Raw genomic sequence first — 27,078 nt, forward strand, 5'->3', positions numbered from 1 at the left:
TTACACTGTCATGCACACATTTATTGGATTATACCAACCATAATGCAAATACTAAATGATACAATGCTAAATGAGAGAATGACACTACATGCCACAAATACTGTCAATCTGTAAAAACGCAAATACAGGCATACCTTGGCTACTGCAGGTTCAGCTGCAGACTAATACAGTGAATATCATAGTAAAGTGAGTCAAAAGAGTCTCTTGATTTCCCAGGCACATAAAAATATTTACACTATATTGTGGTCCATTAAGTGTCCAACAGTAGAATGTCTAAAAAACTACCTATCTTAATTAAAAAATCTTATATTGCTGGGGCGGCTGGCTGGCTCGGTTGGTTGGATGTCTGACTCTTGGTTTCAGCTTGGGGTTGTGGGATCAAGCCCCGCATCCGGCTCCATGCTCAGAGTGGAGTCTGCTTGAAATTCTTTCCCTTCCCTCTGGCCCTCACCATGCTCGTGTGTGTTCTCTAAACAAACACATAAATTTTTTGAAAAAATTCTTTTATCGTGAAAAATACTATCATCTGAGCTTTTAATGAGTCGGTGGAAGGTCTTGCCTCAATGTCAGTGGCAGCTGACTGGTCAGGGTGCTGGCTGCAGTAATCTCTTAAACTATGATGATGGTGAAGTCTGCCACATCGAAGGGCTCTTCCTTTCATGAATGATTTCTCTGTAGCATGAAATGCAGTTTGATAACACTTTCCCCACAACGGAAGTTCTTTCAAAAATCACAGTCAGTCCTCTCAAACACTGCCGCTGCTTTGTCAATGAAATTTATGTGATGTTCTAAATCCTCTGGCATTATTTCAACAACCTTCACAGTGTCTTCACCAGGAGTAGGTTCCATCTCAAGAATCCACCATCTTGGCTCATCCAAGAGCTCCTCATATGTTCAAGTTTTATCATGATATCGTGGCAATTCAAATATAATAATGATGAAGAAGCCTCAAACACTGTGAAATTACCAGAATGGGACACAGCCACCAAGTGAGCCGGTGCTGTCGCAAGAAATGCGGTGTCGGCAAGGCGTGACGAAGGGAGGTCTGCCTGTACTGGAAAGATGCCACGTAGTAAATTGTGTTTCACAAGCAGCACATGATACTCTAGCAATGGGAAATTATGGAACACCACAAATGAAACAAGAACAAACACTGGATGGTTCGAGAATACCCAAACCAGACATCTGTTCATGGATGACACACCTCCTTGCCCTGAAGCTGGTGTGGCAGAACTGTCTGGCCAGAGACAGCTGCAGAGGCCCGGCCTCCGGGTCCACTCTCTGCCCTGCCCTGAGACATGTTACCAGCCTCACTGGTAAGAGAGAGGGAGGGCCAGCACCGGAACGGGCAGTGACACTGGTTTCCCGTGAGCTGAGAAGAACAAGGCAACGGAGGGCTTTCTGAGTTTGTACTGAGGCTTTTGTAACAACTCCCCTGGCGTTGTTTTCCAAAATTATCTAACTCTAAGGCACATTCTTTTTTCTGAAGTAATTTTTTGGTTTCTACGTTACCCTTAAATAAGTTGACTGATCGACCTGACGACCCAAGTGTTTAATGTGATCACTGGCATCCAATTCCTTGGATCAGATGGCGGCTCCTACTGCAGAGGGCCTGGCACTTGCCAGTAAAATGAGAAGCCGAGGAGGGCTTATATCAGGTCACTGTTCCAGACTACCACAAACCTGCAGTGGTACGACCCTGAGCCCTAGAAAAGTTAGATGCCAAAAAGGACTTTGAGGTCAGCCAGAGTGAGCTTCTTGACAGATGTGCCAGATCCTGATAGGACCTGTTTGGCCAAAGTTTTCTTCTTCTCTTGGAGGTGTAAGATCTTCTCTTCTACTGTTCCCTCACAAATAAACCTAAAAAAAAAAAAGATAAATAATCAGAAACCCCAAAAAGCATATTTAATAACCTAATCAAACTTGCAATTACGCTTGAGTTTTTACATGAGATTTCTTTCTTAAGTTGTCTTAAGGTTTAGTTAAAAACTCCATGTTTATGAGAGCCAAACAACCTTGACTGAACATGTGCCCATTTAAAATGATGTGGCTCAAATTATTTTTCATTTCTTTCTGAAGCTAAGGTAATTGGGAACGTGCCAAAATAAGCAAACGCCATCCCTATCCAAAAAAATGCAGAGATCCAGCTGTCCCCCAAAAAGCTCAACCTTGATCAAGTCCGAAGGCCCTAGAGCTTATCAAGTTCCTGCCGTGTGTGCTGGTGTAAGTACAGTGTCTTATTTCTTGGCGAATTCGTACTGAGGACAGGTTTTACCCCCTGAAGAAATGCCACTATACTTATTCCCTCATTCAGCAAGTACTGATTGCGCATTTGCACTATTGCCAGGCGCTGTGCTAGGTCCAAGGATGGAGAGATGCATGCAGCCCAGTCTTGTGCTCTCAAAGAGAACATAGGAAGAAAGGCATGAAAATACACAATCACACAAGCTGGAAGTGCTACAGTCCTATGTCCAGTGTGCACAGAGTAAAAGGAAACATCTCCAGTGTTCAGGGAAGTCTCTGTTGAAGACCGAGTTCGTAATGTGTGGCCTGGAGGACGAGCAAGGGTTTGCCAGGCGCAGCAGAGTGGGTGTCCCAGGGAACGGGAATGGAAAAACCATGCCGAGTTCAGAACAGGGTTATGTCAGAGGAAGATCAGGTGGTCCAGTCTGGCCAGGGCAAAAGTCAAAAGGACTCTACCATGTTACAGAGCAATGACAGAAGCTCTGGAGGATGGTAGGTCAGATCATGAGAGGCTCTGCACTTCATGCGAAGAAATTCAGACTTGAAAGAGGGAGATGGCAGTGTGGATAGGAAAGAGGAGATGGTTTTGAGACATTTCAAAAATAAAATGAATGGACTTGGTATGTGAAAAGGGAGGAAAAGGGAGGGACCCCATCTGTGGCTCTAGGATTGGATTCAGGGATGCTATTCATGTAGAGGCAGTCTTCAGAAGCATCGAGAGATTGGAGGCGGTATCTCACTTCAGTCTGTGACATTCTGAGTTCCTGGAACGTGTCATAGTACTTGCTCCATAGTGAACACTCGGCAGGTATCAGATTTAGAAGCTGAATGAGACAAGTGAACGAGTGAACGGATAATGGATACACACTCGGATTCAGAGCGTTAGCAGGGATTTGAGTATCGAGGTCTGATGCTATAGGCCTTGGGGATGCAGGTTCAGACTTTTGGACTTCCTGGAGCAGATAGGATTACTAGGGGAGGACCATACAGGGTGAGGTGAGAGCTAAGGACAGGGTAACCAGCCGGATCACTGTGGAATTCACGGATGATCTGTAACAAGAGCGGTTTCAGTGGAGCAACAGGGGTGAGAGGCTGAGGAATGAATCTGAGAGGTAAGGAAGACAAGACAGTCAGCGACTGCTAATTCTTCAGGAAACCCAGCCCTGAAAAGGAACGAGAAAAAGGGGTCCGTTGCTAAAATGGATTATTGCATTAACGCTGGCTGTGGTTCTTAAGGGAAAAAGTCCTGAAGAGTGGAACATTCTATAAAAATCACTGGCTTGTGCTCTTTAAAAATGTCAATGTCATAAGACACAAAGAAAGACTGACGTATGGTCCCAAATTAAAGGAGACAAAAGAGTCATGACAACTTAATACTACACAGCCTCTAGGATTTTCCTTTGCTGCAAGGGACCTCACTGGGACAGGTGGCAAAACAGAATAGTCCGCAGCTCAGATAACAGCACTCTATCCGTGTTAATGTTCTGATTTTGAGCCGTTTACTGTGGTTATGTAAGAGAATGTTCTAATTTAAAACCACACCCTGCAGTATTTAAGGGTAAAGGAGCACCACGGTGGCAACGAACTCTCAAGTGGTCAAGAAAGAAGTCTACATGCACACAGACACGTGCTACAACACACGAGCAGTTTCTGGTATTATTTTTACAAACATGATTTTGGGGGATATTATTCTTTTAAGAACTCTTACATCCTTTTCTGCATGCCCGAAGTTACATCAACATAAAAGTTAAAAGCAAAAAACTAATAAACAAAAGGTGGAAGGAGGGTACTTTCCCTAACCCTAACATACAAGCCTTTTCTTCTCTTGCAGGGACCAACCCCAAGGTCACCCCCAAATTGCTTGTGTTCCCTTCTGGACTGTGAATACCAAGGGCGCCGTGACTCAGGAGCATAACTAGTCAAGTGATTGCCAAATATTTTACATTCTGTTAAAACAGGACCCAAGAAAAATTGGCACAAAGGGAAAGCCTGTGAAGGGGCCTAAGCCCCAGCAGGTCTTCACTTACTTGTGCACAACAACATCTTTCTGCTGCCCGACACGGTAAATTCGGTCACAGGCCTGGTCTTCAAGTGATGGATTCCTGTGAAAAGAGAGGCAAGACTCAAAGGGGCTGCCACCCTGGACTCGGTGGTCAAGGGCCCTGGGCAGAGGCGGCCTGCAGCTGTTTCTGGATGGTTCTTCACCTACAAATGGGGTTCACAGTTTTCAAGGGTCAGAAAAAACCCAAATAAACAAAAAGCCCACAGTGAAGAATGCGGGACAGAGACCCATGGGGCCTGGGAGGTCTAAAACAGCTACCATCTGTCCTAAAATATTTACAGAGAGCTTGCAAATCCCTGTCCTTGGCTATGCTGGCCCCAGAAAGGTTAGTGTCAGATACCTTCTTGGCCTCAAATGAGAAACTCAGGTCAGTTTGCCAAGAGAAACTCAGCACCACCACCAGCTGACTTTAAGTAACACAGGTGAACCAATGCTCCAATTCAGTCACTAACCAGTTGGATGAACTTGGGCAAGTCACCTCACCTCAACCCTTTGCACTTGAGATAGCCGCATGGAAACATGATGGCTACCTAATGAGAGGAAACAGCTTTCTCTTTCTTTTTTTCTGTAAAGATTTTATTTATTTGAGAGAGAGAGTGAGAGAGCGAGCGAGCAAAAGCTGGTGGGAGGGGTAAAGGGAGAAGCACTCTCCCTGCACTACGCAGGGAGTCGATGTGGGCCTCGATCCCAGGACCCTGAGATCATGACCTGAGCCAAAGGCAGATGCTTAACCGACTAAGCCACTCAGGTGCCCCGGAACACCTTTTTGATATTCTGGGATTCAACTAAAGAGACTTAATTTCTTTCCTTCTTTACAGATGCTATCAACACTAAACTAGTTTCTCATCTTATCTCTTTAAAACCTTGGACAACATTCCTCCATTTCAGAAAACAGCATTTCTTTATTTTTCGAAGATTTTAAGTAATCCCCATACCCGACAGGGGGCTCAAACCCACTACTCTGAGATCAAGAGTCGCGCGCTCTACTGACTGAGCCAGCCGGGCACCCCCAGAAATCAGCATTTAACTCCCACTCTGCTCTCCTCCCTCAAACACATCAGGGAGTCCTAAGACCTAAACACATTCTCCCAGAAGATGGTACTGGGTTGGCCTGAGTGTGCCAATCTGGGCCGCCTGGAAAACCAGACGAATATGCAGCGATCTCTGCTTGGCATAACTAGAAAACCCCAAACTGAGACTAATTAGGACATTTTTCTCCTACCAACACACACACTCATTTATCTTATTTCCAGGAAATTTGCGGTTACGCTCCCAATGTTGATACAACTCATGCAGCCAAGGGCCTTGTGTTACGCATATTCCTAACATGACTAGAAAATTCCTTCTCCTTTTCCTTTTGGAGTAAAGCTTCTCCTTCTTTTCCAGGGCTGAGATTTCCTTGGATGTCCACAAATGGCGTGAAATATGGTATTCTGAAGAGGTAAAACTGAGTGATGTGGCTCTTAGCCAGGAGAAAAAGACTTCTTCCCAGTTTCCATGGAAACAGATGTAAGATTAACAGTAAGGTAAATGCTATTTTAAGCAGTCATTTGAAGCCTGGCTTGCTCAGGAATTCGGGGCCATCAACAGCCCCACACCCTGTACAGACCAGGAACTATGCACAGGTGTGCAGCCGAGGCAATGGCCCAATACAAAAAGGGCCGCCTCTCCATAAGAAGTCAGCAACCCCCCTGCCCCCACCCAGCTATGCTAAGACAAGGCAAGATAAATCCAGAGTCATTACCAGTGCATGTCCAGAAGAAAAAGGTGGTTTCCTCCAGTCAGGTTTAGACCCACACCTCCAGCTGAGAGAGATATTAGCATAACCTTCAAAAGAAAGCATGGCATTCCCTTTACACAAATCTGATCTAATACACCTCTCCCTCTGTCTCTGGTTCAAATCCAAGATCAATACAGATAAGTACCACGTTCCTATCAAATTTCCCTCTGCTGTCAAAAAAAACTCTTAGAGATGCACTCCCCTCACCCTGAAGAAAACTGTTCACTTCTGATGTTTTTGTGACTCAACCTCAAAACATGAATTGTACGCCTGCCAAAATACACAAACGCTGCAATTCAGAGCACGGGGGGTGCCTGGCTCAAGGCACTTTCATGGAACTTTCCATTAATCAGATTCTGTCCACTCCCACGGTTTCTGCACCCTCCACCCTCCTGCCGCTGCTGCTCTTCCTGCCTCCCCAGGCCACCAGTGCTTTCCACGTTCCCTCTGTCCCTCCAGATCTCCCCACACTTCCTTGTATCCAACTCCCACCTACCCTTCAAGGCTGGCCTCGTCCACAGAGATCGCTTGAGCCAACGAGCTCTGCTCTTCCTCTGCTTTTAGCCCTGGTATTTTATTTTCTTTCAAGTACCAGTATACTTCGATACGTACCCCAGTAAATGTCTAATAAATTAAAAGTACGGGGAAGGATCAAGGCAACAAATGTATTTACACTGCAGTTCTCGCCACGTAACTGAGAACAAGGTGCTCTCTGTGCTCTCTCTGACAAAGCTCTGGTGTGACCAGCTCATACCTGAGGACCCCTGGAGCTGTTAAAGGCCTCCACCAAGTCCATCCTCTGTTTGGGGCTGACAGAACCATCAATGGTGGCGTAAGTCAGGCCGTGCCTCTGAAGGTGCCTCGCTACAACCTGCAGCATGCTGGTCCACTGGGAGACCACGACACTGGAAGGAAGGAGAACACAACATCAGCACGCTGCCCATCCCCCACCCCGAAGAGATGAAACAAATTCATCGGCAGGGTCTCAATGCCCCTGTTACTCAGTCATCAAATGTGGATCCAGAAAGGCCTTCTGTCCCCTGCGGGGCAAAGGCACATGTTTAGGTCACATCTCAAGGTGAGGATGCTTCCAGTTGTTTCCAGATCAAAGGTTGTCATTTGTCTCATGCTAGATGAGATCAGAATACAGTGGTGGTCAGCCTAATCTAAGGGCTGCAGCTTCCTATCACCTGGAGACCTGTGGTCCTGCAGGGAAGGGATGCACGGGCCGCCCTCCCTTCGCCAGCCCCTGTAAGCTACTGGCACGTCTCTACCCTCACACCTTGTGCTGTGTTTCAATTAGGGTTGTAAGTTTTAAAAATCAAAATACTCCACATATACAAATGCAGATCCCTAACACACGTGAGGCTAACAATGAATGGATCCATGCACCCAGCTCGAGAACATTCCCAGCACCTTGGGGCTCCCTGCTGACCACATACCTCACCCTGCCTTTTGCACCTGTCACTCCCCTGCTTTTCTTTGGGGGTTTCGCTACTTTTAAACACTTCTGCAGATGCTTCGCTCACTCTGATCCTCTAGGGACTTCCTTCTCAATCAGTGCCACAAGTAATTTAACTAGGAATCATAGAGAATGTGTGCTGTAACCTCAGTGCTTTCTGCTGAGGAGGAGTCAAGGTTCTGGATTTATAAAAAGCTGAGATTCAGAACTATCAGCAATATCAGAGTTTCTGGACTCACCACAAACAATAACTTGGATAATAAAATAACATTTACCTCTTCTGGGACCCTGAATTTCCTCGGATTGCCTCCAATTCCACCAACAGAGATGTAATCTGGGAAATGTTATTCAGTATATGTTAAGTTGCAGCAAATTCGCTTTTCTCCAGCATCCCTCACCTGAACTTCTGAATGGCCTGCCTCTGGTCTGACCCCACTCTAGGCCACTCCCCTCTCTGCAGCCCAAGGACTGTTTCTAAAATGCCAGTCTGTCACTTTCCTCCCCTCCCGCAGGGCCTTCCCACCGAGGACCGAACCCAAGCTCCTGATAATGACCTACCAGCTCAGCCCCTCCTCAAATGATGCTCCTGTTATACCAGAGTTCCTCCTCTGCTAAGCCATGCTTTGTCTCATCTTTGTCCACTCTGTTCCCTCTGCCTGGAAAAGCCTTCCATGTCAGATCAACATCACTTCTTAGGGGTCCTCATTAATCCCAAAGTAGGGTTAGGTGCCTACTGCCTCCCTGCTACTAGGGCTCCCTTTGTTTCTAGCACTGCCTTTTCCACACTACCCACTGTGTCTTAATCATCTCTTGCCCTCATGGCCTGAGGTGCTGCAAGGAAGCCAAGCAACAGAAGACTGGTTCATTTTGGTTCATTCTCCTAGTGGCCAGCACGGAGCCAGAGCAGAGAAGGTACTCTCCTAACATTTGCAGGAAGAGAAAATCCAAGAGCTTTACCCAGTTTAGGGCCCACTCCAAAGGCTGTTAAAGAAGAGACCCACCCACCAGTCTGAGCGACACTTGCTAAGGTTTCCCCCAAAGGCTCTCCGGGTATTTATCAAACCCCCTCAGAGCCCATCTGAGTCCACAGGGAGCGGTCGGTAAGAACCGTGCACATGAGCATGAGCTGGGAAAGCAGCTGGATTCACCCCTCCCAGCTGCTAATGCAAAGGACCTTTTGAAAGCCTCTAGGGTCCCTGGAGTTTGTCCCTGGGATGGTGGAGGAAGAAGAAAATGACCAGGAATCGGGAGATGAAGAGAGCTCTTCTGCTGTACTCCTTCGGGGCTCCTGGTGAAGAGCGTGAACGCCTCATCACGGAAACGAGGGGCCACCCCAGATGAACTCTGAGACACCCTCAGTGCTTATCTTGTACTGCCCTTGTTTGGGTGCTCACCTCTAAAGGCCCCTACTACCCACAAGGCTGCCTTCCGATCTCAAAAAATGTGCTGGACAGGAAGTGAGGACAACACTGGACCATTCTGAATTCATAGGGAGAAAGAAAGCAGGTACGTGAGGTGCCCGGCATCTTGGCGACTTGAGGTTGTGGTAAGGGCTTGGACAGCCTCATAAAAAAGCTAGTGATAGGTATTTTGAGAAAACATCAGTGGGAGAATGAACTCACGGTCCATGAGCAGAGGTCCAACTCCAGGAACATTCTACATGAGGTTAGTGTGCACTGCCAAAACTCCCTTCCCTGAGTAAAACAACCTTAAATGGTTTGAACTACTATTAAGGGGCTCACATTGAAACACCCTGTGAATAAATACTACCCAAGTATTAGGTGAAGCACACAAATTATGAAGACTCGAAGTTTTAACCCAGTATTTACTCTGAAGGTGCTACGACAGGAAGTTTGTCCACATACGGTATCCTTCCTGTGTTTCTCTCAGTTACTAGTGGTAAAGACCTCAGTAGATATTGTGAAAGTTTAATTAAAAGTAATTCTTAAGTAACACCATTCCCTTGGCAGTGACCTCATTTCTAGTCACATTAAAAAAAAAAAAAAAAAAAAAAGAACCACTTGGGGCGCCTGGGTTAAAGCCTCTGACTTCAGCTCAGGTCATGATCTCAGGATCCTGGGATCTAGCCCCAAATCAGGCTCTCTGCTCGGTGGGAAGCCTGCTTCCCCCCTCTGTCTCTCTGCCTGCTTGTGATCTCTGTCAAATAAATAAATAAAATCTTTAAAAAAAAACAAAACCAAAAAAAAAAAAGCCTTTGAAGAGAAGCTGAGGCTGGGAATGGCAGCTTCAGACAGCAGTCGAGAGAGAGGGCCTCGCCCCACTCTCAGGATACGCAGACTAATGGTGTATACTCCAAACCAGCCAACAGAAAGGCAGCCCTCAAGTTACAGCACCTCTCAGCCTCCCTCTACTACAATGCTTCAGCCTCGAAAAGCTTTAATGAAAATAGAACAAAATGACTAATGAAGATAGAAGGCAATTTAGGAAATAATGCTCACAGATGGATGCCTTTCAACAAGTCTAAGCACTTGGTGCTCGGATGTATTACACAGTCTCTGGGGTCAAGCCTTTGTTGTTCTCCTTTAAAGCTTTCCCGCAACAAATTGCTCACTCACTGAGGCCCTGTCACTGGCGTAAACCTGACAGGCAACCTTCCCGGTGATCCATGACAGAAGATGTGCCTTGCTGCCGGGGCTGGCCCAAGTCACTCTCTGAGAGCCCACGAGGTAATAAGACTTGTTATACTCGTGAAATAAAATAAGAATTTAAGACTGGAGGGGCAACTGGACCAGCTCACTTCTAATAGTTTTAGCCTCAGCATTCAATGGCTGTGCACACTTGGACAAACGTGTCGCTCTCACAAATGGGAAAAATGTGTGAGAAAATCCATGTTTTTCTATCAGAACGGAGGTGACAAAAGTACCTTGCTGCTCGCTCTTGTGTTCTCAAAAAGCTCTGCCTTGAACCGTTCACCGTTAAGGGAAATGATGGGAGATGCCTCCCTGTCACAGAGTTCAGACAATGTCATGGCACTGAGCTGCTCTTCCAGAGAAAGGGCGAGGTCCTCGCTTTTCAGTTCTGCCGGGTCCAGGGCCTGAGGAGAATACAGGAAGGGGACAGGGTGGGGGGTGCAGATGGGCAGTTGAGGAAGCAAGCCACATTATTTGCCAACGAACTGAGGACTATTTAACATTTCACACAGCAAAATGTCTCGTAATTTATCACTGGTCTTTCCTCAGAGAAACCCTGATTAAAATGTAATCCTGCAAGTTTTTCACAAGATGAAAGATAAATCAAATGATGGAACTTCTTAGAGATTTGCCAGACAGATTACATGATCATTCTGTTTTCCCAGCTAAAGCAGTATAGTTAATTAAGCTATTGATAACAAAACACATTACCACAGCTCCTCTGAAAGAGTAACAGACTCATCTTAATTATGGATGTGCCTCTAGCCAGTGTTAAGGCAACTTTTCCAACTGTATTTTTTCCAACTTGAGTTTTCATGACTAGCCTTAAAAGCCCCTGTGCTGCCTGAAGGCAGAAAAAACTAGTAGCTAAACTGGCTTTATGACATCCTAAAATACCAAAGTATCCATGAATGGTTTAGCAGAATGACATTTTCCATTCTAAAATTAAGTTTATTTACAAAAACAAAACCAATACAAGCTGTTCTCAACACTATGGGAATAATCAAGATCAATAAAAACTAATATAAAGTAAAATAAAGAAGCTTCCACTTCTCTGTCACACCAGAAAAACAGAAACACCCCAAAATGCCATTCCCCTTGATCCAGCAGGCTGGACCCCAGTTACAGAGGCCTGAAACGGACCTCTCTGGCAGCCGCTGCGGAGGGGAGCACATGAAGAGCTCTTCTTACCGACTTCAGCAGAGACAGGTGACAGCAACACTGGCGAAGTCTCAGCAACTGGGTCAACAGTACATGGGGGGTGCTGGATCTTGGCAAGCTTGCCGCCACCTGGGGCCCAGGCCCAGTGGATGCAAACTCCTGGGCCACTTCCAAGAAGGGACACAAAGCACATGGAACAGGACAGGGTTTACAACGGAAAAGCAGGGAAGAATCACAAACTGAAGGAGGCTGTTTTGAACTTCTCTGATCTGCGATTCAGTAACAGAGCTATAACTGACCTCTCTACCAAGGAAGCCACACAAAATACTGGTTTTCTTTATGGACCTAGGTGCATTATAATCACGTGGATTTCAAGAGTAATTTTAGAAAAGTTAGATCAGCAGGTCTGGCGATAGCAGATCGGCTTATTTAGCTTTGGTCTGAGTTTCTAGCTAAGGTCAAGTCTCTGATACCAGGCATTCATAATGTCCCGCAGCCGTGATTTTTACCAGATCTAAATCCACATCTCTGTTACCTGTGTGTACTTATGAGTGTCCCACCGCTTACCTTTACTGAATGGATTATCAGGGCTTCTTCCAGACTGGCTGCCCCCACCTTCCTGCCCTCTTAGATAGGATCGCAGAGCTGACCTGCCTCAGATCGAAAGAAAAAATGCACATGGAATGTTTGCTAAGACCAAAGAGGTTTACTAGTGGTCACTGCTTAACCGAAGCAGGATCTTGACTAAGACTTGTTAAATAAAGTCAGGCTCGTGGCAAGAACTGGCAAAGGTAATTAAAATTAATTATTTTAAAAGCCAAATCATTTTTAAAAATAAGTGTCAATAAACACATTAATATTATAAATATTATGTCTGATGATAGTTATTAATTTATAACATATTATAATGTTAATATTAATTAGTATTGGTTTATATTTATCAATAAATACAATAATATTACATCAGGTATACAAGGAGAAAATAAAATTCACATTGGAAATGAAAGGCATCAAGCAGGAAAGGGTAAATCTGGAATTTGGGGAAGGATAAGAGGTTTAGAGAAAGTACAAAGAACACATGACAAGAAGGATTACAGAGCAGTTTGTTGTTTTTAAGTTCCAATGAGATGCTGAGTAACAGGTTGAAGGTCAAAGAGATGTTCTTTCCCAAAATAGCCCCACAGAACCAGACACACCTGGTGTAGAGAGACCACACTGTTTGGCTTCTACGCAAGGAAGCCGATGAAGAACAGGTTCAGTGTGTATACAAGACAAAGGTAAGCCAGGGAACAGGTGAAGGGAGAGAAAGGGAGATTTAAAACCAAAACAAACAGAAAAAGGAAGGTAGACATCCAAGTCATCAACAACACTATAAATGCAGTCTGAAGAAAGTGGACCCTTAACTCACACCCAAGCAAGGACAGGAATCACACAACAATAAATGTGAGGTACTTCCTCTATGCACACACCTTGATCTTGCCAAAAGGACACTGTAAACATTCTCTTCATCTTCAGAAAGCTTTAAACGGTGCACTTGAAATTTACGTTGGGGCAGCATCACCTGGAGGAGAAGAATTCAGCTACAGAAGTCCAACAAATGACCTGGGCATTACAGAGTACATTCCCCATGGCGGACCCTGGAAACCTAGTCAAGCCCTAGGTAGCTCTCTCACCTGCCCTAAAAACAGGATGACTATGATACATGACCACTGAGGCCCCCTCACAGAGAGACGGGACACTCAGAGGCTCCGGAGCAAAGCAGATGGCTGTTCAAGCCAAGGCAAGGACAGGGCAGCCTCCTTCCCTGGCCTTCCCCAGGGACAGGGACAAACGAGATTACCAAGGGCTGGCCAGTGGAGTCCAGCTGGTCTTTTGTTCTCCTCAGCAAAAGGCTCTTGGTTAAAATACTTAACCGTTCTCCTCCTTTCTTTGAACCATTGTCAACCTGGCTCTTCCACAGTCGGAAATCATCGAATGGAGAACAACGGAGAAATCTTTTTTTGTTAAGGAATAAGAGGGACAGTAGGAAAAAAGAATTAGCGAATGGTTTAAGAAGTAAATAAGGGTCCAAGGAAACACACAAGATGAGAAACAAATCCAATTTTCTGTTATATCTGTCATCCAATCATTTTTTAATAGTGAATTTCATACTAAAGCTCTGCAAGACACAGCAAAAGAATCTAAGTTGATAACAAAACCACATTATAAAATGTGAATTTTCCTATATCTGTATCATCACAAAAGGACATACAACCAATAGCTGGAATTTATTCCTAAAGCTTCAAAGGCCAGCAAAGAAATTCCGTATTCTCTTATGGGCTGACTTGAATAAAAGCAAGGGCTTTAAAATCAGCATTCTTTTCGGTTTGCTTCGAATAAATAGCAGGCCTGACCCTAGGCCATACATTTTACAACAGAAAAAGCCCAAAACAATCACTGGTCTGAAGAAAGAGGGCTTCTGTTTCCTTTTAATCCATCCTATATTTTTCCATATATAGGGCCTGGATAGAATCTTAGTCCTGCATCTGCCAGGCCATCAGCTGATTATCTTCTCATAATATGAATTCATTTGCCCTTTAAAGGTCGAGAAGCTTGCCATCCCCTACGTGAGATAATCTGGCATGTTCTGGAGCATTATTGTGAGATATGCAATAATGACCAAGGGTTAACTGACTGGTTCGCATTTACATAATCCCGAGGAGTTTTACTCACTTCAGCAGTGAATACATGTCCAACAAGGTGTTCTGAATGGGGGTTCCAGTGACAGCCCAACGGGCCCGGGCCTGGAGCCTGCACACAGCCATGGAAGTCTGAACTCGTGGATTCTTCACACAGTGAGCTTCATCTAGTATGATTCGAGCCCAGACTATTCGAAGCAAAGGTGTTTTTGCAGTATCCTGGAAGAAACCCAAGTGACATCATCAACAGTATGGAAAAATGTACATGTCTTCAAGGAGAGGAGGGGGAACAATGAACGAGTAGTGAGGGTTCACTCTCGCCATCCAGTTTGAGGGCTCAGATTGGGTATACTGAAATGAGAATTAAGCTGAAGAAACCAAAAGTGGAGACTCTCAGTGGGTAGAAATAAACAAGTTGACCCAAGGGCTCCAATCCTTGAGTTTAAGATGCTTGAGAGTAGGGGTACCTGGGTGGCACAGTCAGTTAAGCCTTCAACTCTTGGTTTCGGCTCAGGTTGTGATCTCAGGGTTATAAAATTGAGCCCCACATCAGGAGTCTGCTTGAAATTCTCTTTCTCTGTCTGCCCCTTGTGCTCACTCTCTTTCTCCCTCTCTCTTTCAAATAAACAAATCTTTAATTTAAAATAAGATGCCTGGGGCTCCTGGGTGGCCCAGTGGGGTAAGCCTCTGCCTTCGGCTCAGCTGGGCTCATGATCTTAGGGTCCTGGAATCGAGCCCCGCATCGGGCTCTCTGCTCAGCAGGGGGCCTGCTTCCCTCTCTCTCTCTCTGTCTGCCTCTCTGCCTACTTGTGATCTCTGTCAAATAAGTAAATAAAATCTTTAAAAAAAAAATACTTAAGAGTAAAAATCTTTTAACTTGAGTTTTCAAGTTATAACTCCAAAGTGAGCAACAGCTGTGGGTCAGGACTGCACTAGGGGTCGAGCCTGGAAATTCACCCATTTGAATAAAATATTTACTAAACTGACAAAAAAGTCACTATAAAAAAATTCACTGCCAAGTCTACTTTATAACGTAGGGTATGAAATCAGCCATAAAGGATGGTTCCTAGCCTTAACGAGTTCACAATGGAGCGGGAAGAAACACAAGCAGAAAGATTAATCACAGGCGATGTTTCTGTACGAAGTCCCACTGGATAACCCAGTAGATCCTGGAGGACTCTCGTCAGCGTGGGTCACTGCCGTACCCCTAACACCTGAAACAGCAGCTGGCTCATAGCGGATACTCAGTATCAGCTGAATGTGTGGAGGGCGAGGACATAAATAAGCTCAAGGTGCTGAGAGGCATTTAAACAAAGGATTAAAGGATTCTTGAAGGTGAAAAAAACAAACCAAATTAACCTGGAAAAGGCATGGAGGCAAAGCATTCCACTCAGAGAGAAGGAAAAGGCACCGAAGCCATGACAGAGCAGGGCAGACACACATCCCGGGGTACTGAGCATGCGAGGCTGCAGGGAGGGCTGGGCCGTAGGAGATGAGGGACGCCCAAGCAGGGCAAGGTCATCAAAAGCCTCATACATCATGTACAGGAACTAGGGTCTTATCCTGAAAGCCGTGAGGAACCACTAAGGGATGGGAATAGTTCATTATCAACCAGAAGTCAGAGTTGCTGTGCTGAAGAAGCATTCTAGAGACTTCCGCAAATATGGAGATCAGACAAAAAATAAGAACGTCTAAAAGATTTGTTCTGGGAACAGTGCTGTATTTTCAGGAGAAAAACGCCCCATAGTAACTATGCAAAAAAGCCTCCATGCTGAGTAACTGAGAGGACCCTGGGCGTCCTTGGGAACAATCAGACAATCAGGGTTTTGGCCCGGTTATCATTTAGCCTCAGGCCCCTTTGTGGCCTTACCGTTTGCAACCTCTTTCCCTGGGAGGCAGAAGAGAGGCAGGCAATTACCGCTTAATACAAAAATACTCGTCCTAAAATACTGGTCTTTGGGGGGCCTGGGTGGCTCAGTGGGTTAAGCCTCCACCTTTGGCTCAGGTCATGATCCCGGGGTCCTGAGATCGAGCCCCACATCGGGCTGTCTGCTCGGCAGGGAGCCTGCTTCCCTCCTCTTTCTGTACCTGCCTCTTCTGCCTCCTTGTGATCTGTCAAATAAATAAATAAAATCTTTAAAAAAAAAATAAAATACTAGTCTTCACAGTAAATATAAAAAATATCCTACGAGTATACCCCAGAAGATTCTAAGATAAACAGTACAACAGGTGGGGCTCCCACAGTCAAGTGATGTCTAGTATAAAAAAAAAGGAAGAGAGAAAAGAACTTTCCCCTTCCATAGATGGATTGTTTAGGCCACTCCTGACCTCATAGGAAGGTACCTTTGCTGTCTGTGATGCTGCGGAAAGACACTAGTTAAACTATGAGGTATGGGGGGTGCCTGAGTGGCTCAGTCGGTTAAGCATCTGCCTTCGGCTTGAGTTATGAACTCGGGGTCCTGGGATTGAGCTCCATGTTGGGCTCCTTGCTCAGCGGGGAGCCTGTTTCTCCCTCTCCCTCTGCTCCCCTTGCTTGTGCTCGCTCGCTCTCAAGTGAATAAATAAAATCTTATTAAAAAAAAAAATTAGGGGTGCCTGGGTGGCTCCTCTGCCTTCAGCTCAGGTTATGATCCCAGAGTCCTGGGATCGAGCCCCGCGTCGGGCTCTCTGCTTTGCAGGGAGACTGCTTCCTCCCCCCTCTCTCTGTCTGCCTTTCTGCCTATTTGCGATCTCTCTCTCTCTCTCTCTGTCAAATAAATAAAATCTTAAAAAAAAAAATTATGAGGTGTGGCTCCCAGACTCACCTTCCCCACACTAGGGTTTGCACTGGGGGTCACTCCCTCTTCTTTCTGTGTAGGAATCTCCTTGGCCAGAAGGCTATAGGTAGTGATCACGATGTCGTATGTAGAGAGGCTGCACAGATAGGACACAAAGCAAAAGGTAAACAATCCCTCTATGACTGACAGGAGAGGTGGAGAGGATCCCTTTATGAAAATGCCCACGGCTGGAGGCACATCGGCAGAATTCATCAATTCATGTCCTTAATCCACATATACATGGTTCAAGAGAGGTAAATTTTACTCATTGCCTTATGTTTTATCTCTGATCATTTTAATAGTCTGTTTACTATAGCTAAATGGCCTACCTATTCCCATCACATGAGTCAGAAAGAAAAATCTCTAGCTGGAGTCATATAAAGCTGGTTAGGATCTGGCAACAACAGGAGTAGGGTAGGGTTAGGAATTAACATTTAGTAATGCTTTGAGCTAGATCGGTGCTGAAGGCCCAAGGAAGTAAGAAACCCTCAAAGCACTGTTCATCTAGATCTGATCTTTTTTGCCTTATCATCCTATAACGGATTTCTGAAAACCCATTAATCCAGCCTTGACATTTGGGTAAAAAAACACATGCTGTAAGCTTTGAGTTTACCTTGCCTATGCTCTTTACATGTAAAGATTCTTATCAAAAGGCACAACCTTCTTTCCAATGAAACTTAATACTGTGCACCTGGGAGAATGTCCATAAATACTTTGATAAAAATGATCTGCCTAATTCAGAGGGAGCACTGTTTACACGCTGGCTTAGCATAACAGAGAGAAGAAAAATTAAGAATGACTCCAATCAGTCAACTAGTACATTCTGAATACAAATGACGTATGACTAAAGTGCAAATCAAGTAAGGTACAATTTATTTTTAACAACTATCTATTACAGCGCCGTCTGGGTGGCTCAGTCGGTTACGCATCTGCCTTGGGCTCAGGTCAGGATCCCAGGGTCCTGGGATTGAGTTCTGCATCGAGCTCCCTCCTTGGCAGGGAGTCAGCCCCCCCCTCCTTCTGTCACTCCACCCTGCTCATTCTCTCTCTCTCAAATAAATAAGTAAAATCTTTAAAAAAAAAACTATCTAGAACAAAGGCCAGCCACTGACAGTACTCTGCTGGAGAAGGGACACAGGCCTATCATTGATGCCCTGACACCTTCTGTCTGCTAGACTGACCCTCACTCGTGAGAGTGGGTGTAAGACCTAAGGCCCCAGCTTTTGCAACTCACCTCTAAAAGACTACCACTCTGTTCTTTAGGAGATAAAATAATCTGCTAGGACAGGCTGGGGAGATTATTTAGAAGCAGAAACAACTCCGTTCTTGATTAGATCAACAAGTATTCAACCCAGACCATCATATTACAATTAAGAACAAAAAACAATTCCTTTAGGGGTTCCTGGCTGGCTCAGTTGGTGAAACATGTGATTCTTGGTCTTGGGGTTGATGTTCTTGGGGCTGAAGTTCGAGCCCTACATTGGGTGTACAGATTACTTAAAAATGAAACCTTAAGGAGGGGTGGGGTTATTGACATTGGGGAGGGTATGTGCTATGGTCAGTGCTGTGAAGCGTGTAAACCTGGCGATTCACAGACCTGTACCCCTGGGGATAAAAATACATTATATATTTTTTAAAAATTTTAAATTTAAAATTTAAAAAAAAAAAACACCTTAAAAAACAAAAAAATCCTTTAAAGCCAAAAGGCAAAGACTAGGACTAAAATCACCATCTGGGGAAACATTTTCCTTCCTCCTTCCCAATCCTCCTCCTTGAGGAGTTCAGTTGGGCCTAATTCTAAACTCTTCAATCTAAAACTTCCTAAGATGATTTCTATATGAAAAACACAGCCAGTCTACACCAACTAATCATTAATATTCTACCAAGATGCTCTGTAAGACTGGGCTGGTTGCACTCACATGAATGGAAAAAGAATATGAATTTGGAATCAGAAATTCCACAAGAATGCAGTAACTGTGGCAGACCCCTGTTCCAGGGCTTGCTGGCCGAGAGCTCAGCAGCTCAGGCTACCTCGCACAGCTACTCTTGCTGAGGATGGTGACAAGAACAAAAGAACACCATTCTCTTCAAAGATGCATCTCGTAGCACAGGTGACAGATGCTGGGTGGTGACAGTGCCTTCGGTTCTTCACAAGAACCATGAGTCCTGACTATCTGAGAGCTTGGGGGGAACAGGAAGGCAATAGGGCTGCTCAAGCCAAGAGGCTGAGGGCTCGTGCCCACTGCCGTTTTTCTGCACTTACACTTTCGCACGTTGATCCCGATTGGGCCCGTGATAGAGACAGACTCTTAGCATGTTGTTGCTCACACGTTTCATCACCTCATTTTTCCAGTGATGGATCAGGGAGGCAGGACAGATGATCAGCGTTCCACGGGAAGTGAACTCACAGGAGTCTTGAGGGGAAAAAGAAATCAACACCTCATTGCTCTCACTAAATAGTCTTAAACTCCTTCAGGGTACCTCCTCTTCCTCTTGACTTTTATTCCTTCAATCAGTATTTTTAACAGACTGGTGCTCTTATTTCCACACACAGCGCAGAATAGAATGGAAAATGACTCAAACTGCTTCTTTATTTTCCCTTGTACAAAGGTTAGACAGAGAGTAGCTAGAGGGAGAGGAAAGGGTGTGGTCCGTAGCCTCGGTCTAAAAAACCCAATGTGCTTCCACGGTGGTTAAGAGGTAGAAGTGGGATCTTTTCCTACCTTGTCCTGAGTTGATGCGTTACAGGGGCTATTATTACTTTTTTCTGGAAAGCATAACTTAATTACATCCATGCTATAACACAAGTACAAAACCCCTAGGACAGGCCATGTGTGATGTGGGGTTGCTGACATGTTACACATAGGACCTTGAAAGTACTCAGACAGTAATTTTATCTTAACAGCAGCAGCTGTGGTGAGACAGAAATTGCCTAGAATTGGGAAACTTACGGAATTTCAGAAAACTTGGGAACAGTTTCTGCTAAAATCAGAGGTTGTGACGGACCTTCCTTTAAAAAATTATGTATTAACTCATTTGACCCGGTCCTGTACCTGTGTCCTTAATGTTAACAAGAATCATCATCGGAGCCATTCCAGAGGCTTGGCTTTCTCTATACACTTTTTTCAAATCACAGGTCAGGTTATATTTATGGCAAAAGAGGAAATGATCACTGGTAACGAGCAGATTCAGCCTCAGAAATGATGCCAGAGGACAGAGTCTAACACTGGTTTTCTGATCGATTAATGACACAGGACCAAAAGTATTCTTTCACAGCTAAAACACGCCCACACTCACTGCTGGCTCAGACAAGTTAGGAAAGAAGAAGCTATGAAGACATTTGTATACCATCTCTGGAAAGCCAAGTCAAGGCTGTGTTTTTGTCCTCTTCTTTGTTCTTCTCTTGATTCTTCTGGGACAGGATGAGTGCAATCATCGTCAGGGTTTTTCCTAATCCCATATCATCCGCTGGAAAAACAAAACTGAAGTCAGAGAGTTTATCACTTAGAGCAAAGAATCCCATCCACTTCCACAGAAGAAACCAACTGGAAGACCTGAGTCCTTGATGAGCAGCCGCTGCTGGTTCAGGCACTATTATTTCTGACCCTAACAAATCCTTGACCTTGGGAACAAGGAGGAACCCTCGCCCCTCTTTCTCATTATCAAAATCAAAGACATTTACCATGACCTTTGCAAAACTCAAAGTTTATTATTTAGACCTCACTCCTGTGTGCGTTGTAGTGTTACTTACCTACCACATTCACTGGCTGGCTGTTTCAGTCGGCTGACACTGCCCCGTCTTTCTTCACTCCACAAATCAGAAAGATCCGGCAGATGGAGTTAATTCAAAACAGTCCTCCATTCCCTTAACTTACTCATCAAAGAGGAGCATAAACTAACATTCCTCAGACACTGTCATTGTGCCCATCACTGAACCTCTCTCTTTGAATTTGCTATTTATACCCTAAAAAATATTCTCACCCTCACTGTAACAGTTTAAAATGTCCCAGCAAGGGTTCTGGGTCACATTCCGGCTTCGAACTCCAATGCAAGCAGGGTTCCCACCACTCCCAGAACTTCTTAGGGCAGCTCACTGTGCCTACACTCCGTGCACAAACACTGTGGTTTATGCCGAACACCTGTTTTCCTTCGGGAAGCCTGGCATTTCAGGACGGACCAGGCCTGAAGTTACCGGTGTGACCAGCTCCCAGCAAACACCTGCGGCCCAAACTCCCATGCTTGGCAATATCTTATGCATGTCATCACCCTGTGTGACTTCACTGGGAAAGGCCTCTGGAAGCTTCCACCTGGTGTTCCCTGAACTTTGCCCCATGGTTTTCCCTTTGCAGATTTCAAGTCATAGCACATCAAAATAATTTTACTTTTTTATTTTGCAAGAAATCCTAGCCATGCATATGACTATATGCTGTGCCTCCCCCTTCCAAATCATTGACCCTGGACGTGGTCCTGAGGAGCCCTGTCACAGCCACTTACTTCCTAGCCACTGTGGCCACCTGTCATATTTTATAGAAGCTGAGCACCCTAGAAATTTTTAGTTTGATGAGTCTCCAAAGCAGAGCATGGAAAACTTGCTTTTGAGGGTTCCCTGCACCTAAGTCCTTGGCAGTGTGCCTTGCCTCGGGAGAACACACGTACTCCCACAAGAGCTCAATTTAGATGCAAGCAACTTGAGAAAAGAGGCTCCTGTGAATCCCTTTCTGCAGGAAGGGGTGGAGACAGGAGTCTTTGACTTTGGGGTGGCAATGCTTTCCTTTAGAGTCTAACAGAGCAAAGCAGCCATGAGAGTTCCCACAAGACACTCAGTTTGTACTTGGCTTTGGCCATGCTCCTAGACATCTGGTCTCCAGCCTGCCTCCCCACACGTCCTCGAAACTCTCTGTGCCACCAGAGAATGAATTCTCCCTCTGCTTAGTTAGCCACGTCAGCTTCTACCACCTGCAGCCACGACCTGCCTGATCCTCCAGCTGCGTACTCTTGACCACATTGCTTTACCATCCTGCACCTCAGTTTCTTCACCTGTAAAAGGGGGGCAGCATAGCACCCACCCCAGAGTTGTCGAAAGGATCAAATGAAACCATACCATACACCTGTTGCTCTTAGCATAACACCAGACTCACCCAGAATTCCTCCGTGTGGCTTCTGACTTTCCCGCCATGACAACCAGGCCAATGCCTGCTTCTGGTGTGGTAGCAAAGGGACCTGACAAAGGAAGAACCAAAAGCTGAGTATAAATTCCTCAGGAGGGGCTGGATCCCGACTCCACTGACTCCATGCTCTCCTCTCTTCTTTTCTGTAAGCGATCCTACCAATAATCCGGCTGTCATGGGCTGCCCACAGCATCTTGGAGGTCCCTGACTCCACCTCTCACCTCCAGTGGCCGAATGTCCTGGGCTGCCCAGGACAGACTTGCCCCTACTGGCCAGCATGTCTATCAAGAGCATCCCCAACCCCCTCAAGTGAGTCTCCCTCTGTCTGCTTTAATCAGCCAGGCAGTTTCTACTGCTTGTAATCAAGACCTCTGACCGGCCACCTTCCTTTCACTGATGAAGCCATTCTGATGGTTCTTCCTCATTTTCTCTCTTAAAATATGACTCTCCTGGGGCGCTTGGGTGGCTCAGTGGGTTAAAGCCTTTGCCTTTGGCTCAGGTCATGATCCCAGGGTCTTGGGATCAAGCCCCGCATCGGGCTCTCTGCTCAGCAAGGAGCCTGCCTCCCCCACCCTCTCTCTGCCTGCCTCACTGCCTATTTGTGATCTCTGTCAAATAAATAAATAGAATCTTAAAAAAAAAAAAAAAGGTGACTCTCCTCTCTGCAGGCAAGGTTCCCCTCGCACCATGAGTTGTAAATTTTAATAGCCTTTTGGCGAACACCCCCTTCCAGTCTTTTCTTAACTCCAGTTCATCTTGCACTCTGTGACAAAAACCACCTTCAGGAAACTACCTGGCTTGAGATTCTAGAGATTTCGTCCCATCTCTGGAGCAAGTCTCTCTGAGCTGCTTCCCTGTGCCACACCACACTGCCAGGGAGACCCCCACTCAAGGACGTCACCTGCTCCCCACCTTCAGTTGCTGGTCCTGCTCCCGGGACCTTCTCTCTACCCAGAGTGTTTGGCTTCTACCCTCTCTGCTTCCTTTGGGCTTGCAGCTCTGTCAAAGCACAGGGCAGGCAGGCGACAAAGAATGCTTGACCTACAGAGACTTCTCTCTTATTCAGTACACTGTCTGTGTCCAGTACAGGGCACACTTTACCTATGTTCCTGTGTCCTTTTCTGTTTCACGGATGTTGTAGATGCACTCCCCCCCTCAACCAGTTAAGAGCAGCAAATCCTCTGCATCCTTGTAGCACCCCTGAAGCTCAATAAATGGGTCTTCTATTGCTACTGACCTACAGAACCTTATGGTTTTAAGAAAAAAAAAAAGTGGGTGTGGTTCTTTTTTTTCTCAGTGCTAAACAAAAGGAGAAAACACTCCAAGGGAAGCCATGAAAGCATTACGTGTAGGAAATGATCCATCAGGAGGGTGCTCTACCAGGCAGCCCCCAGGGTCTCCCTATCCATGGTGCAGGGACACTCTTGGAGGAAGGACATGATGTGCCTCGAGTCTCCCCCAGCTCACCTTCAGCCCGGCTGGGTCCTCTGCCATGGCTGTCTCTCCTGGCCGCGACTCCAGTGACGCGTGCAGCTCATCGATGGCTTTACTGATGATTCTCCACGTAGCATGAGGGCCATCCTGTGCAGGGCCTGCAGACAGGTGGTATGGAAAGGTGTCACAAGGGCCGCAATCTCGCAACTCACGATTCGCCAGGTAACCGATCTGCACAAACTACAAATTCTCACTCCCAGATTTTCCTTTCTCACAGGCTCCACAACCCCATTTTCCATTTGTTTAACCACACACTTCCAAAAAATCAAGAGCAAAATAACAGAAAACAGATGAAAAAGAGAGCTTGGAGTATTTTTGGTGGGCTTTTTCTTCCCCCTCCAGTTTTGAAGAGGTGGCAGAGGAAAAGGTAACGCCACCATTATTTTAGGAAGAAAAGCTCCTTGGGGCTGGATGTAAAGAAGGGAAGCCAGCAATAGGGAAGGCTGGGCTAGTGGAAGTCTGTGGACTTTTAGGGAGACAGAGGGACACCCCCTGATGTGCACGTCACACGCTGACTGCGCCGTGCCAGGATTTTGAGAACGAGCGTGCACATGTGAGCATGCAAAGTAGGGACGGCCCACCCCCAGAGAGACAGAGACAGAGACCAGCAGACTCCCTGCAGAGCCCAATGCAGGGTTCGATCTCACGAACCTGACGCTCAAGAGTCCGACACTCAACTGACTCAGCCGCCAAGTGCCCCGAAACAAGCGCATTTTCTGTTTTTTAGGCCACCCTCAGTTGTATCCAGCTCCTAGTCTATTTCTTACCCCTGTTAACTATCACTCTTCCACTTTCTCCCTTTCCTTCCCTTTTCTGTTTCCTTGCTTCCTTCCCTTTCCCCTTCTAGATCGCTAGGGCCTTCAGCTGGGAGAGAACTAGCCTTAGCTTTTCCAGTCACTGACAACCAAACAGACCAGCGAGCTTGGGTACTGTCTCCTCATCAGCAAACCAACCCATCCTAAGACATACGACCTAGTTACTTCTGAGCCATAGTTTTCTGGTAAGTTCAGGACAGAAACTCATTTAAATAGGGTATCACTGCTCTTGGTGGGTCTTTGGTCATCAGGTTAACTTCTGCTGCTTCTCCGCTCGGCCTTTATACACAGGGTGCAAATGTGCCCACTGGTGTGCCTACCTCACTGTGGAGTAAGTCTGAGTTTTCATTCACAAAACATTTACGAGAGGATTCCCACATGCCAGCCCCCGGGTTAACTGATTACGGCTCGTGACCAAAGTCAGTGAACACAGCAGGCACAGAAATCTCAACATTGTACAAGCTCAGCTAAGCAACACAATCTGTATCACGCGGGCAACTTAAACCTCCAGAAGGGCTGCTCCCTTCATACAGGCACAGAGACCTCTCCTAGGCAGCATTAAATTTGTAGGAGTAGCCATTCACACTGGGCCCAGGCCCTTGGATCTTACCTCCATAGCCATGACTGGATCCCCCAGCACCTGCTGGGCAGGCAGCCTTCCATCCTTGAGAACCCAGAGGCTCGAGACCCTGACCCTGCAGGGGCTGGGGAGGCACCCAGGGAAGGGACTCAGTGGTAGATTTGCTGAAGTTTCTCTGTTGCGGCACTGGAGTGTTACTCTTCTCATTGGTGTCTGCTCAAAAATCAAGGAAAGAACAGGCTATAATTCAGGAAAGCAAAGGAACTGTATGTGGGAGCGGAGGTCAAGAGGGGGTGGGATCACTACCACTCCTATAAGCTGGGGAAGACCTCAAGGGCACAGCACTGAAAAGTTCTTAAACGATAGAAAAGAGCTGAGTCCACAGGAAATGAAGGAAGCTTTCATAAATCACAGGGGTCATTTTGAAAAGCTCAGAAGTAGATAATCAAATGGGACAGGTAAATGGAGCAACAGATTCTTTACTTAAAGGCCTTGTCAAATGTGTCATTTAAAGTTCCTGCAGACCCCGAGTTCTGGGGTGTAACCCATTTTACCTGGCTCTGGGGAGAGGGCAAGAGCACCAAGGGCTTCCTCTAACTCCTGAATTTGCTTGAGCAACTTCTGACCCTTGTCTGGAAGAGCCTGGATGTTCACTGACTTCAGTGTGCTCTGAAAAACAGATCCTGTAAGATGATCTCTTGTCTCAAGTTGTTAGAAAGGTAGTTTCAGAATAAAGTAATCTAAAATGTGAAAACACTGCAATTAGGGTCCTTTGAGTATATGTGTGAAAACCTGGGTTTTGTTTTGTTTTTTTAAATCTACAAATATAAACCCAGGAAAAGACAGAACCTAACTATCCACCTACAAAACCTTTCCCACACTGACACAGTTGACTTGCCTGTAGCCCCCACCAACCACTGCTCAGACCTTAAACACAATGGACACGGTGGGTCAGGAGTAATTACCTTCTTTTGCTTCAGTTGTGTTGTGAGGTACACACGTTGGGCTGCTGGATCTGAAGACTCTGCCTTCCTGGAAACACCTGAGGCAGATGTTTTTGTTTGCACACTCTGACCAGGGAACGGGAGGCTCTCCTCCTTCTGTGAGTCCGGAGTCGAGTCAAAGAACAAGGGAGGCTTAGAGGAAGTGAAAACGGCATTATTCTCCTCACCGTCACCACAACTGGAGGCCGCCTCTGGCCTCTGTCCTGGGGAGCGGACCGTGGCCAGTGGTGCACACCGTGCGGCTGGTCCTCCCGGAGCAGGCCCATGCCCAGGCTCCGACTGTCGGGTGGTCTGAGAGCATGAACCATCCCTTGCCTTTGTTTCTATCACCTCCTGGCTCTTGGGGTGCTCTTTGCTGACCTGTTGTTCTTTCTGGGGCTTGCTTACTGGGTTCTGACTGTGAATAATCCCAGGCAAAGGATTGGTTCCTTTTTCCCTCAGAGGCTCTGACGTTTTTTGGACATGATGACTCTCAACGTGTGACTTCTCCCGAAGAGACCCACATGGTTTTCTCGGCTCCTCACCATGACACTGCTTGGATTTAACCTCAGAAAGGTTTCTTGTGTGCATCCCTTCCCTCTCCTTGGCTTCATGCTGAAACTCCGCCTTCTCCCCTCGCTGCTGCTCTTGAGGTATAGGCTGCTTCTTCATTCCCTCCACCAGGCCAGAAGAGAGATCTTTCTTCATCCAGCAGTGGGATTCAGGCTTCCATTCTTTCTTTTGATCCACGAGCCCATCTCCCTTTTCCTTCGGCTTATCAGCCACCTTTTCCTCACATTCGCCTTTGCTGAACTGCTTCCAGAGAGATGGTGCTTGATTCTTGTCCAGCACCTTGAAAGGGTTTCTCGGCTGGGTGGAAAGACAATGAAGAGGCTCCGAGGCATGCTGAGACTTGTTGGTTACAGAATGTTCTCTGGAACAAGGCTCCTAAAAGACACAAAAAAAATAACCTTAATATAAAACATTAATGCAAGCATCGTATCTAGAATGCCTTTTTTTTTTTTATTTGACAGAGAGAGATCACAAGCAGGCAGAGAGGCAGGCAGAGAGAGAGAGAGGAGGAAGCAGGCTCCCCACTGAGCAGAGAGCCCGATGCGGGACTCGATCCCAGGACCCTGAGTTCATGACCTGAGCCGAAGGCAGCGGCTTAACCCACTGAGCCA

At 46.1% G+C, this 27,078-nt stretch overlaps 1 protein-coding gene across 6 annotated transcripts in view; it reads right to left on the bottom strand.

The window, feature by feature from the left end:
* Positions 1–27,078, bottom strand: part of TTF2 (transcription termination factor 2) — a 41,689-nt gene continuing 14,611 nt past the window's right edge. The window contains exons 5-23 of one of the 6 annotated variants that reach the window (XM_004771067.3): positions 25,877–26,842; positions 25,466–25,580; positions 24,942–25,124; positions 23,490–23,614; positions 21,993–22,074; positions 20,203–20,322; positions 19,118–19,268; positions 16,843–16,951; positions 14,073–14,257; positions 13,201–13,354; positions 12,830–12,921; positions 11,928–12,010; positions 11,391–11,527; positions 10,433–10,603; positions 7,824–7,882; positions 6,841–6,991; positions 6,051–6,133; positions 4,272–4,346; positions 1–1,860 (exon numbers count right to left, since the gene is read on the bottom strand). In XM_004771067.3, coding sequence (XP_004771124.1) covers positions 1,716–1,860; positions 4,272–4,346; positions 6,051–6,133; positions 6,841–6,991; positions 7,824–7,882; positions 10,433–10,603; positions 11,391–11,527; positions 11,928–12,010; positions 12,830–12,921; positions 13,201–13,354; positions 14,073–14,257; positions 16,843–16,951; positions 19,118–19,268; positions 20,203–20,322; positions 21,993–22,074; positions 23,490–23,614; positions 24,942–25,124; positions 25,466–25,580; positions 25,877–26,842 — 3,186 coding nt within the window. In that variant the 3' untranslated portion in view covers positions 1–1,715. Of the gene's footprint in view, positions 1,861–4,271; positions 4,347–6,050; positions 6,134–6,840; positions 6,992–7,823; positions 7,883–10,432; positions 10,604–11,390; positions 11,528–11,927; positions 12,011–12,829; positions 12,922–13,200; positions 13,355–14,072; positions 14,258–16,842; positions 16,952–19,117; positions 19,269–20,202; positions 20,323–21,992; positions 22,075–23,489; positions 23,615–24,941; positions 25,125–25,465; positions 25,581–25,876; positions 26,843–27,078 lie in introns of those variants that run through there. The other 5 variants (XR_006607262.1, XR_001176246.2, XR_001176247.2 and 2 more) reach the window with 5 other exon arrangements.

The sequence above is a fragment of the Mustela putorius genome, unplaced genomic scaffold (genome assembly GCF_011764305.1).
Source record: "Mustela putorius furo isolate JIRA1106 unplaced genomic scaffold, ASM1176430v1.1 tig00000585_pilon_pilon_pilon, whole genome shotgun sequence".
Classification (NCBI taxonomy): domain Eukaryota; kingdom Metazoa; phylum Chordata; class Mammalia; order Carnivora; family Mustelidae; genus Mustela; species Mustela putorius.